This window comes from Capricornis sumatraensis, chromosome 12 (assembly GCF_032405125.1).
Source record: "Capricornis sumatraensis isolate serow.1 chromosome 12, serow.2, whole genome shotgun sequence".
In the NCBI taxonomy this organism is placed as follows: Eukaryota; Metazoa; Chordata; class Mammalia; order Artiodactyla; family Bovidae; genus Capricornis; species Capricornis sumatraensis.
This window is the reverse complement of record NC_091080.1, coordinates 28,682,847-28,695,217: the sequence shown is the minus strand read 5'-3', so window position 1 is coordinate 28,695,217 and position 12,371 is coordinate 28,682,847. Positions and strand designations below refer to the sequence as shown.

Here is a 12,371-nt window from a genome sequence, read left to right as displayed (position 1 = left end):
TCTATAGCCCATGGGGTTGCAAGGAGTTGGACATGACTGAGCGACTTTCACAGTAACGTGCTCAAAAGGGCATGAAACTACTCAATTAGGTATAATACATACTTATACAGATTTCTGTGACAAGTTTTAATCAAATCCAGTTAGAAAGTATAGCTCTCTAATGTGGCTATTTGTGGAAATTTCCCCAGTTTATTAAGGGCTTTCCTGGTGGCTCAGATGGTAAAGAATCTGCCTGCAATACAGGAGATCCAAGTTCGATCCCTGGGGGAGGAAGATCCCCTGGAAAGGGAATGGCAACCCCACTCCAGTATTCTGGCCTGGAGAATTCCATAGACAGATGAGCCTGGCGGCCACAGTCCATGGGGTTGCAAAGAGTTGGGGACACAACCGAGCAACTAACATTTTCACTTTCCCCAATTTATATGGCTAGTCAGATTCATTTGTTAAATTACAGTATCATCAGCCTTGGTGTCCTCATTTAGGAAGGAGCTGCTTCATACAAACAGTACTCAACTTATTAGAAAGTCAACTGGCAAAATAGATATTTCAAACCCAGAATGTACTACTCCATGCTTTCAACTTTATAAAGGCTCTGCTATAATTAAAAACTCACAAAATAAATACTGATATGGCCTAAAAAGTAGTTAAAATATTGTGCATGTGCAATGACAACAGAGTAGAATGACCTTTTCCTATTACTGTAAAATACATCAGAATGTATCAAATACTTAAAAATACCTTATATACTTAAGGTATATATATATATGTATATGCAATGTATATACATACATACATACATATATACATATATATATATAAATATATTTGACATGGCCTCCACTCCAAATGATGAAAATCTCAAGAGGGACAAGGAGGAACAGTGGAGAAATACTAATCACATTAGGACAGGTAAAATGTGGCTGAGGGAAGGTAGACAAGTATCTTTTGGGTAAAAAGAAAGGGGGGCGGTTCTTATATACAATTCTTATATTTTACAAGATTCAAAAATGAAAAAGTATAAAAAAGAGAAGAAAAACTTCCCCTTCATCCCTGTTCCCAATTTCATGCACCACCACTCCATAAGCAAACACTGTAATTATTTTTAGAAGATCTTTGAAGGTTTTCAATTATTATTATTATTTAAAATAGCCTGTGGCATCTATCAGTTATTTTCTGGTATTTGTTCTTCACTTCCATAGTAATAATCTTCTGAACGTTAGCTGGATCCATGGGCACCTCATCCAAAGGCAACTTTTAGTTTTCTTATTTAGTTAGAACTGATCAGCTAAGCTATGGCCAGTGAGCACAAGTTACCTGTATAATCTCCAAAGTATGTCCTTAAAGAAAGAGGGCATATCTTTTATCTCTTCTTCTCTTCCTCTTTTCCATTCTGTCTGGGACATGAACATTGGTGGTGAGCCACCACGGCTCATGCAGACGAGTGTAATATTCTAGGGATGGCAGATCAAGATGGAAGTAACCTGAATTCCTTTACTACCTATGGAGCAAAGAACTCCATACAAGTACTAACAGACCTCTGAACATGACACATGAGAGAAAAAATGTTCACGTTATAATTGTCATAGTTTTCTATTGCTTTGTTAACATTTGCACAGACTTAGTGGTTTTAAGAAACACCCATTTATTCGCCCACAGTTCTGTAGTTCATAAATCCGAGTGTTGTATAAACTGGGTTTTCTACTCAGGGTCTCACAAAGTGAAAAATCAAAGTACTGGCAAGGGTGTGTTCTCATTTGGAGGCTGGAGTCCTTTTCCAATCTCATGAGGCTGTGGCAGAATTGAGATTCTTACGGCTCTAGGACTAAGATTCTCATTTCCTTGTTAGCTATTTTACACAATCATATTTCTAGATCTTCCATTCCTTTTGCCATCACCACTCATTAAAAATTGTTTAATTGAGATTTTTATCACTTAAAAAAAAACAGAACTCACTGAACTGGTTGAGATTTCCTATTTTCAAGAGAACAACTTTAACAATGATATTTTATTCGTTAGGAACATAAAGAATTGAAGACAACTTAATTTGCCTGAATTTTCCTTTTTAGCATAAACATTGCAGTTTTCTCTTAACTAAGTCATATATAACACAGTTTCTCTTGAAAGGTAACATTTAATAGCATTTAGGGACAATCTGGGACTATTACACAAAGTACTCAGGATGAATCATTCACTTAACCTAAAATGGGCTGAATTTATGAATGGATGATCCATTATGTTTCATTTTCAAAAACAAGACTCATTAATATTTCAAAATGAGTCTTTTGAGCCTCTCTAGCGAAACTGATGTTTTCATTTTAGAAGGAAAAATGTAGAGGGCAAATTTTTAAATAATGGATTTCCACCACATAGTTACTTATGCTTTTAGAGTATTTCCTAAGGGTAGTTAAGCTTTCCTAAGTAATGTATGCTGCTGCTGCTGCTAAGTTACTTCAGTCGTGTCCGACTCTGTGCGACCCCATACACGGCAGCCCACCAGGCTTCCCCGTCCCTGGGATTTTCCAGGCAAGAATGCTGGAGTGGGTTGCCATTGCCTTCTCCATGATTTAGTTTGTTAAATTATGAAAAAAATATAATAGCTAATCATATGGGGAAAAGACTACTACATATGGTTTGGACTTGAGTTAATTATAATTTCCATATACCTTAAAGAACTTCATTTAGTTCAGTCATATGTAGTAAAAAAAAAAAAAGTCCTTAGTCCAAAGATTATCAGTGGTCTTTAAAAAAATTAGAATACTGATCTCAGTCCAGTTCAGTTCAGTCGCTCAGTCGTGTCCGACTCTTTGCGACCCCATGAACCACAGCACACTAGGACCCCCTGTCCATTACCAACTCCCGGAGTTCACTCAAACTCACATCCATCGAGTCATTGACACCATCCGGCCATCTCATCCTCTGTCGTCCCGTTCTCCTGCTTCCAATCCCTCCCAGCATCAGAGTCTTCCAATGAGTCTTTTCAACTCTTTGCATGAGGTGGCGAAAGTACTGGAGTTTCAGCTTCAATAAGTCCTGCCAATGAACATCCAGGCCTGATCTCCTTTAGAATGGACTGGTTGGATCTCCTTGCAGTCCAAGGGTCTCTCAAGAGTCTTCTCCAACACCACAGTTCAAAAGCATCAATTCTTCAGCACTCAGCCTTCTTCACAGTCCAACTCTCACATCCATACATGACCACTGGAAAAATCATAGCCTTGACTAGAAGGACCTTTGTTGGCAAAGTAATGTCTCTGCTTTTCAATATGCTATCTAGGTTGGTCATAACTTTTCTTCCAAGGAGTAAGCATCTTTTATTTTCATGGCTGCAGTCACCAATTGCAGTGATTTTGGAGCCAAAAAAATAAAGTCTGACACTGTTTCCACGTCTATTTCCCATGAAGTGATGGGACCAGATGCCATGATCTTCGTTTTCTGAATGTTGAGCTTTAACCCAACTTTTTCACTCTCCTCTTTCACTTTCATCAAGAGGCTTTTTAGTTCCTCTTCACTTTCTGCCATAAAGGTGGTGTCATCTGCATATCTGAGGTTGATATTTTTCCCGGCAATCTTGATTACAGCTTGTGTTTCTTCCAGCCCAGCGTTTCTCATGATATACTCTGCATAGAAGTTAAATAAGCAGGGTGACAATATATAGCCTTGACGTACTCCTTTTCCTATTTGGAACCAGTCTGTTGTTCCATGTCCAGTTCTAACTGTTGCTTCCTGACCTGCATATAGGTTTCTCAAGAGGCAGGTCAGGTGGTCGGGTATTCCCATCTCTTTCAGAATTTTCCACAGTTTATTGTGATCCACACAGTCAAAGGCTTTGGCATAGTCAATAAAGCAGAAATAGATGTTTCTCTGCAACTCTCTTGCTTTTTCCATGATCCAGCGGATGTTGGCAATTTGATCTCTGGTTCCTCTGCCGTTTCTAGAACCAGCTTGAACATCAGGAAGTTCACAGTTCACCTATTGCTGAAGCCTGATCTACTTATTATTAAAATAAATTTAAGATATGGCATAAGATATTACCATAATTATGAATATCTAAAAAATTGAGAGTTGGTAGAAAATTGTTGAATCTAATTCACACTAGCGCATCCTCATTTCACAGATGTGTAAAATAATAGGCAGAATTTAAGTAATCTACTGAAGGATATAGAATCAGAACATTTTAGACTTGTGAAGAACTCCAACCATCCATTGAAGAGAAATTAAACCTGCTAATGGCACCATCAAGTGAAGACTCAGTAGATGCATTACCACCTACAAAGGCAGATGGGAAACTGATTGCTCCTGAGTCTCTCTGACAGCTCTGCTTATTACACAGTTGTTCCTCATATTAAGCTAAATTTGTTTTCCTTTAACTCCCACCCACTAGTCTCAGAACCCAAGCTGACCTACACCCAGACTTGTACCTTTAAAAATACACCATTAAGTAATTCATACATTTTGTTATTAATATTTCTTTAAAGTTTTATTGTGAATTTAGTAAGAAAAATTATATTTCATTCTGCAAGTTATAGTAATTATAGCAAACAATATAGTGACCATGATATATAAAACAGACATTTAACTTCTAATAAATTTCAGACATTTTTAATATCAAAGATCTGATATATCTAACAAGATTCATGGGGCCTAAGGTGTAGTTTGTACACGTCTCAGGGATTCTAGGATATCAGAGCAGGTCACTAGGGGTCCTAGTTGGATGAAATCTTCCTCTCCCATCCCCAACAAAGACATCCTGGGAGAAAATGGCTCTTTTTTAAAACACGAATATTTGCAACCATTTAATTTATGTTAGCCAAAATCTGGAAACAACTCAAAGGTCCCTCAACAAATGATTTAACAGACACAATATGGGGGTGTTCACACAATGTAACACAACTCAGCAATAAAAATGAGCGAACTAATGACACATGAAAACATGGATGGACCTCAAACTTGTTATACTAAGTGAAAAGAAGCCAAACGGAAAATTCTGTATATGCTTTCATTTATGAGCTACTACTAGCAAAGGTAAAACTATAAAGACAAAAGCATTCTGAACAGACCTAACGAGTACAAGGATTCAGACTAGAACACAGAGGCCGGAAGTGCTAACATCTGGAGTGCAGAGAACTCACTCTAGGGTAACAGAGTTGGGATAACTGGGATACAGAGCTTGTAAGTATTTAACAAAATGTTCTTTTACTAAGGACCTAAATGTCATGTGGCTCAGTTTAGGAGAGACTTACTAACAAAATGCTCTGCAAAGGAGATGGCAAATATGAAAGAGCTGACCACGTGTGTGCTTATCCTCACCATGATCCCCAAACACATGGAGAACAGAGTGGTACTTACTAGCGGGGACAAACCTTCCCTAACTTCAGAAGCCCCTATAAAGGCAGGGAGAGTCAAGATCAGGTGTATGAGAAGATAATGTGAGAGCAGAAAAGCAGTAATAAAGAGCAGCAGCAGTAAAGGGAAGACAAACAGGAACAGAGGTGCTGACAATAACCGCCCCAGGAGCAACAGTGCTGGTCGCTCTCTGAGTTAGATGACAGTGGAAGCACCAAGGGTCCAGTAACCTCCCACTGGCAGACTAGAAAGTGACACCAGCAGCAACAATGGTGAAACACACATCAGTAACCACTGAGAAGCTGGTCAGAGCTACCTGGAAACAAAAAGGAAAGCAGGGAGATTTAGAGGCAGAGGTAGTATCAATGGCACACTAACTGTAGCGGGTCAAGGGGCGTGGAATCAACACACTGGGGAACTGTCGATTAGTTCCTGGCTTCTCGAGGTAAGGTGAGCTACTGCTTTCAACAAACTTGAATTTACTTTAACATTTTTTTTTACATGTGAGAGTCAAATCATAAAAAAATAGCCAGAAATCCAGGATTTGGCTAAATGATTGACATCTAGGCATTACTTATGGCTCACTACATTTATATTTTTACATTAAAATTTCCATATTACCATGCAATCTTAATTGGTGCTCATATTGAAAACTCTAAAGCATTAAAATACCTCTGAGTATAAAAATATATTTTCAGTACATAGTAGTTACCAAGGCAAACAAGCATACCAATATACTTAAAAATATTTTAGCAGTTAGTTTTAATAAATATCAACAGCACACCTACTAAGCAAAAGGCATTATTTTAGCACAGAGAATCAAAAGTAAAAATGACACAGTTTTTGTTGTTAAGAAATCAAAACAGAAGGAAGCTATTACTCCTTGAACATTTTTATTAAGTAAGGTTTTATGTACCGAGCTAAAGACAGTATCATTATTTCTGTAAGTTTTGAAGTTTAGTGGAAATTTCTCTTACAAGTGTTTATATCATTAGGAATTTGAATTAGTAAATTAGCTAGTGGGCATCCTATTTATACAGGTCTATTAGGAGCAATAACTATTCATTAGCTTGATTACTCTTTGAAATGTGCCTCTGCATAGGTATACTTGTTAAATTTAGGACTCTCATTCAGAGTACTCACTTCCAAAATTAACTAAGATTTTAGTTTAATTAACAGGTTACTTTGGAATCAAGGACTCTTTAGTTAGAATGAATGCTGGAACTTACACAACCAAAATTCTTTTACTACAGAAGAATTATGTAGTTATTCATCCAACCAGTACATGAGTACACATAATGATGGGTCTTTATAAAAAAAACCTTTTAAAGATAAGATCTGAGCTCAGTCTGGAAGCACTTGGATAGGCTGGAGGTAGTGGTGATATGGGTAAACTGTAGATAAGAAGAACAGTACAGAAAGTATTCAAATAAAAAGGGTTCAGAGACAGCAGATAAGCCAACTTAGCAAGACTAAAGGAAAATAGTATTGAAAGGAAAGTGGGAAAAAAGCAAGCGAGAATGGTGAAATGATCTTTCAAAAAGACTAAGGAAACTGAACTGGATTCACCGAAGATTTTTGAGCAGGAGACTGACATGAACAACATTATAGTATATTAACCAAGAAACCCTGGGAAAGAGACTAATTAGGATGCTACTACAATAGTTAAGCCATAAAGTATGTGAAGTTCATGCCTTGGTGTGGTGGCAGTCAGAAAGAAAGGAAGAAACCACAAACATATAACACTTTTATGTTATCATAAACTTTAGCCTTGTCTCAAAAGATAATAAATTACCATTCTTACCTGTAATGCACTGAAACTGTCCATCTTCTCTTCTTATTGTAAATGCTTCCCCTGGGTTAACTTGTACCAGAATAACCTTAAAATGAGGGGAAGAAGTATTAATTATAAGAACAGCAGATCAAATCTGCATATCAAGATATTAAATGTTGCAAGTTAAGAGAGTAGATGTATGCTATTTAATAGGGAAGGAAAATGGGGACTACGCATTTGTTGAAAAAATTAATTACTTCACTTTTCTGGAGATCAGACTTAAGCCAAAAGTAAGGGAATAAAAACAAGACACTGCACTGCTAACCTTCCAATTCCTAACCCCTTTAAAAAAACAGAGTTCAGATCTGACAGTTACACTACACTCTGTAAAATTACTGAATAGGTTCTCTTCTCCACTCAGCTTCTTTCATTTCTTACATCCTCATATCCATGCTGCCATGCTTAAGACCTCACTCAATTCTCAGGACAGATCAGCTAGGCAGTTTTCTTTTGTCATTCTTTACATAAAATGCTTTTAATGCCTGATTTCCGTTAATACTGTCAACAGGGGGTGAGTGGACAACTGATAAAAGGAATTGCCTGAATATTTGCCAATAGTTAACTTCTAGCTCTCTTAGCATTTTGAACAGAGACACATACAGCTATTGAGCATTAAGCATTCTGAACTTAAATACTCATACTACTAATATTTATATTACTTCCTGAATAACAGATAAAACATGTGCTTGAAACATATGTTTTGGATAAGATGGCTACCACCAAAGGGCAGATTAAAGTTGACAATGACTGTAAATAATGCCATATCATGGAGACTCTTAAATTATTCTTACAAGTAGGCGATGATGATACATGGGCTTCCCGGGTAGCTCAGGGGTAACAAATCCACCTGCCAACGCAAGAGATGTGGGTTCAATTCCTGGGTTGGGAAGATCCCCTGGAGTAGGAAATGGCAACCTACTCCAGTATTCTTACCTGGGAAACCCCATGGACAGAGGAGCCTGGAGGGCTACAGTCCATGGGGTTGAAAGAGTCAGATATAACTTAGCGACTTAACAAGGTGATGACTAATAAAAATACTAATACTAATAAAATACTAATACTAATAAAAAATGTTACATAAACGTAACACAAAGAAGTGTAATGAAAATGTCCCTGATTAAAGTTACAACCATGCTTAGTATATATACTAATGAAGACTAGAGAAATCTAGAAAAATGTGATTAACACTTAACATTTCTTAAATTTCCTAAGAAATAATAATTAAAAAAAATACAGTGGCTTGGTGAAGTTATGGAAGAAAACAGATAAAATTTAAGAGTATCAAATATAAAATTATTTTCTTAAAGAAAGAAATAATTTTCAAAAAAAAGCAAGGCAGAAGAAAAAGACATCTCTGGAATGAGAAGGAAAGAGAAGGACCAAGATGCATAGATAGATAACAGAAATCAGCAAGCCTGACATGAATACCTCTAAACAAACAGGGCATACAGCCTGGGGAAAGTCAGAGCTAAGGAAACCCGAGATATCATTTAGTCCAACACAGATTTATTTCTTTAAAAGTACAATAAGAGATTATCGTTGTTACTGAAAAGTTACTTCATTTTACAAGACCATTCAAACAAACTTTCCCTTAAGGTAAACTCCCAGTGCAGTGGACTTAAAACTTATCAGCTAACTACTTAAAGTGAGGCAATTTCAAATGAACATTTACCACCTTGGAATCTGAACTACTACATAAAAGTGCCTAACTTTATCCAAATGTCAGGGCATAATTATTTATTAGTAATATCTACATATATTTTAAAGGAAACACAATAATGAGTGAACAGCTTTTTATTATTTTTATCAGTGCAGATCTGTTGCTTTAAGGATATGCTCTCTAGCGTAGGAGAACCGCACAAATTTACAGGACAGAGAAAGAACATACACAGGACACACTGTTTATAAGATTTCTCCTGAACTGATGCTGGACACCTGCCTTCCTCTTACTTTCCATATTTTCCTGTACTGACCATCCTATAGCTTTTCAGCTATCTGTCTGCTCTATTCCGTTCAATCTAATATTCCATAGTCAGAAGTTTCATCTTCATTTCCTGGCCTATGATTTATTTACTATTCTCCAGCACAATCTGATTCACACTTGACTTCTGCTGACATTTTCCTATGAGGAAGTACTTCCCTCTTCAGGAAACACTACTCATCCTTCAACAAGCTGACACCCTAAAGCACAGTTAGGTAACTCCTGTATTAGAGACAGCACTTTGTATATCCTTCTATTAAACTACTTGGTGCATGACTGTATTCACTTGTTTGCATGTTGTCAGTTCTGCTACAACACACATGAGCCTTTTACTTCAGTCTATTTACCTTTTTTTTTTTTTTTTAGTCTATTTACGTTTACATGCAGAGACTACAGAAGGTGAAGAAATGTTTGCTGAATTCACTAGTGTTCAGTCTCTAAATAGCTCCTAAATCTTTCCTTCTGGCTTTGAGAACAAGGTTAGCTGATAAAACTTTCTGTGATGATGAATGTATTCTATAATGGTGCTGTCTGATAATAGCCTCTAGCTATATTTGGCTATACATGGCCTGAAAATGTACACAAGTGCTACTGAGCATTTGGAAGAATGAAGAACTCATCTTCTTTAATCTTCTTAATTTTAATTAAATAGCCACATGTAGTTAATGGCTACTGAGTATAGCTCTAGATTCCCCAAACTCCAAAACTGTATTTCCAACTAATTTCTGGATTTACTTACCTTGATAAACTGCAGATACCCAATCTTATTATGTCTAAATTTAGACTCATTGTATGATTTTCCTAAGAAATTAAGCCAGGAAATTGGTTTCACAAACAAGCATGAACTACTTAAACGTCAAAATGTTATTACGCTGACTTCACTATTGAGAACTTTGAACCATGCTTTGTTCTTCACTGGACGCTGCCAATCTGTAGGGGGGCTGGCTGATGTAACACATTTCAGCTGAAGTCTACATAGAGATTAATAACTGTAAGTAAAGGGGCAGCTATCAAACTAATGAATTTGAGTTTAATTCTTAGTCCTATGAAGGAAAATCATTTTCAAACTCAGGTAAGAATACCAGCATATAGAGAAACAATTGAGATCTGTTAACAAGTAATTAATGAGCAAATACTAAACGTTAGGCATGTTTTGCAGAGCTGAGGATATACGGATGAATCATTAAGGGAAATTAGTTACAGCCAATTACAATGCTAAGCTAGAAAAGGTATGCAATATAAAATGTGATAAACAGAAAATACTTTCTATTAGGGTCATCTGTCTTCACAATCGCTTTTTTAGAAATAAAAGCACTATAATAGAAAAATATGAATTTGGAATCAGACAATTCTATACTGAAATTCTGCTCTATTGCTTAATAAACGTGGTTTTTAGACAAATTACTTAAACTCCATGAACTTTAGTGTCCTCTTTTCTAAAATGTAGTGTTTTTGAAGGATTAACAGAAACACTGTATGTAAAATGCCAGCACAGTGCCTGATATACAGCAGACCCTCAGAAACAATTAACTTTTCCTTTAATTAGGGTTCTTTTTGTTTTGCATTTAATCTTTTATCTAGACTGTGGAATACTTCATTACAGTTTATGGCAGAATAACATTTCACTGCATCACATTTTGTTTATTCATTTGTTGATGGACATTTGGATTGTTACCACCTTTGGGCTATTAATAAAAAAGCTGTACAAATTTTTATATGGACATATGTTTTCACTTCTCTCGAGTAAATACCTAGAAGAAGAACTTCTGGGTCACATCATAACTGCATTTTGATTGTTTGGGGAATTGCCAGATTGTTTTTAAAGTGGATAGACCAATTTACATTCTCACCAGCAGCGTATGAACGTTCCAATTTTTCCATGTTTTTGTTAACACTTGCTACTATTTGACTTTTTTATTCTAGCCATTTTACTGGGTATGGTTTCATTTCCATTTTTCTAAACATTAATGATGACATTAATTAAATTAACTGAACATTAATGCCAAAAAGAAAGAAAGTGAAGTCACTCAGTCGTGTCCAACTCTTTGCGACCCTGTGGACTGTAGCCCACCAGGCTCCTCCGTTCATGGGATTCTCCAGGCAAGAATACTGGAGTGGGTTGCCATTTCCTTCCCCAGGGGAATCTTCCAGACCCAGGGATCGAACCCAGGTCTACCTTTTTTGAAGGCAGACACTTTAACCTCTGAGCCACCAGGGAAGCCCCTAATCAAGGCTATGGTTTTCCCAGTGGTCATGTATGGATGTGAGAGTTGGACTATAAAGAAAGCTGAGTGCCGAAGAATTGATGCTTTTGAACTGTGGTGTTGGAGAAGATTCTTGAGAGTCCCTTGGACTGCAAGGAGATCCAACCAGTCCATCCTAAAGGCAATCAGTTCTGAATATTCACTGGAAGGACAGATGCTGAAGCTGAAACTCCAATACTTTAGCCACCTGATGCAAAAAACCGACTGTTTTGAAAAGACCCTGAGGCTGGGAAAGACTGAAGGCGGAAGAAGGGGATGACAGAGGATAAGATGGTTGGATGGCATCACTGACTAAGTGGACATGAGTTTGAGTAAGCTCCGGGAGTTGGTGATGGATAGGGAGGCCTAGCGTGCTGCAGTCCATGGGGTCACCAAGAGCCAGACACGACCGAGCGACTGAACTGAACTGAAACATTAATGATGTTGAACAACTTTTAATGTACTCATTGGTCATGGACATACCTTCTTTGAAGAAATGAGCATTCAAAACCTTTGCCCAGTTTTTAATTGGGTTGTCTTTTCATTGCTGAGTTCTAAGAGTTCTGTAAATATTCTGAATACAGGATCTGACAGATTTACAATGTTGCATCAGAAGCTCTTTGGAAAAAAGAAATGTGTTTATAGTTAATTTTTTCCTAAACTTGTGGTGTATCTTTTTCATTTTTGTTCAATATTCATGTTTGTATATATCTAATATTAGTACTGATACATAACTATTGATTTGTAAGGCTTTTTTTTTCCAGTTTACGTCAGTGGCATCATTATAGTAATATAATGATCAGATATAATATCCCTTTCTAATTTGCTGTTTCATGCACCCTTTTACTTTTTAAGATTTAGCCATAGTATAGGTTCAGACAATGGAATACTGGTGATCATATTCTAGCATTCCATCATATGAGGCTTCCCAGGTGGCACTAATGGTAAAGAACCCACATGCCAATGCGGGAGA

General features: G+C 36.9%; 1 protein-coding gene across 1 annotated transcript in view; it reads right to left on the bottom strand.

Annotated features, from left to right (window-relative positions):
• Window positions 1-12,371, bottom strand: part of FNDC3A (fibronectin type III domain containing 3A) — a 111,936-nt gene that overhangs the window by 65,360 nt on the left and 34,205 nt on the right. The window contains exon 3 of the mRNA XM_068984675.1: window positions 7,145-7,220. Coding sequence (XP_068840776.1) covers window positions 7,145-7,220 — 76 coding nt within the window. The remainder of the gene's footprint in view (window positions 1-7,144; window positions 7,221-12,371) is intronic.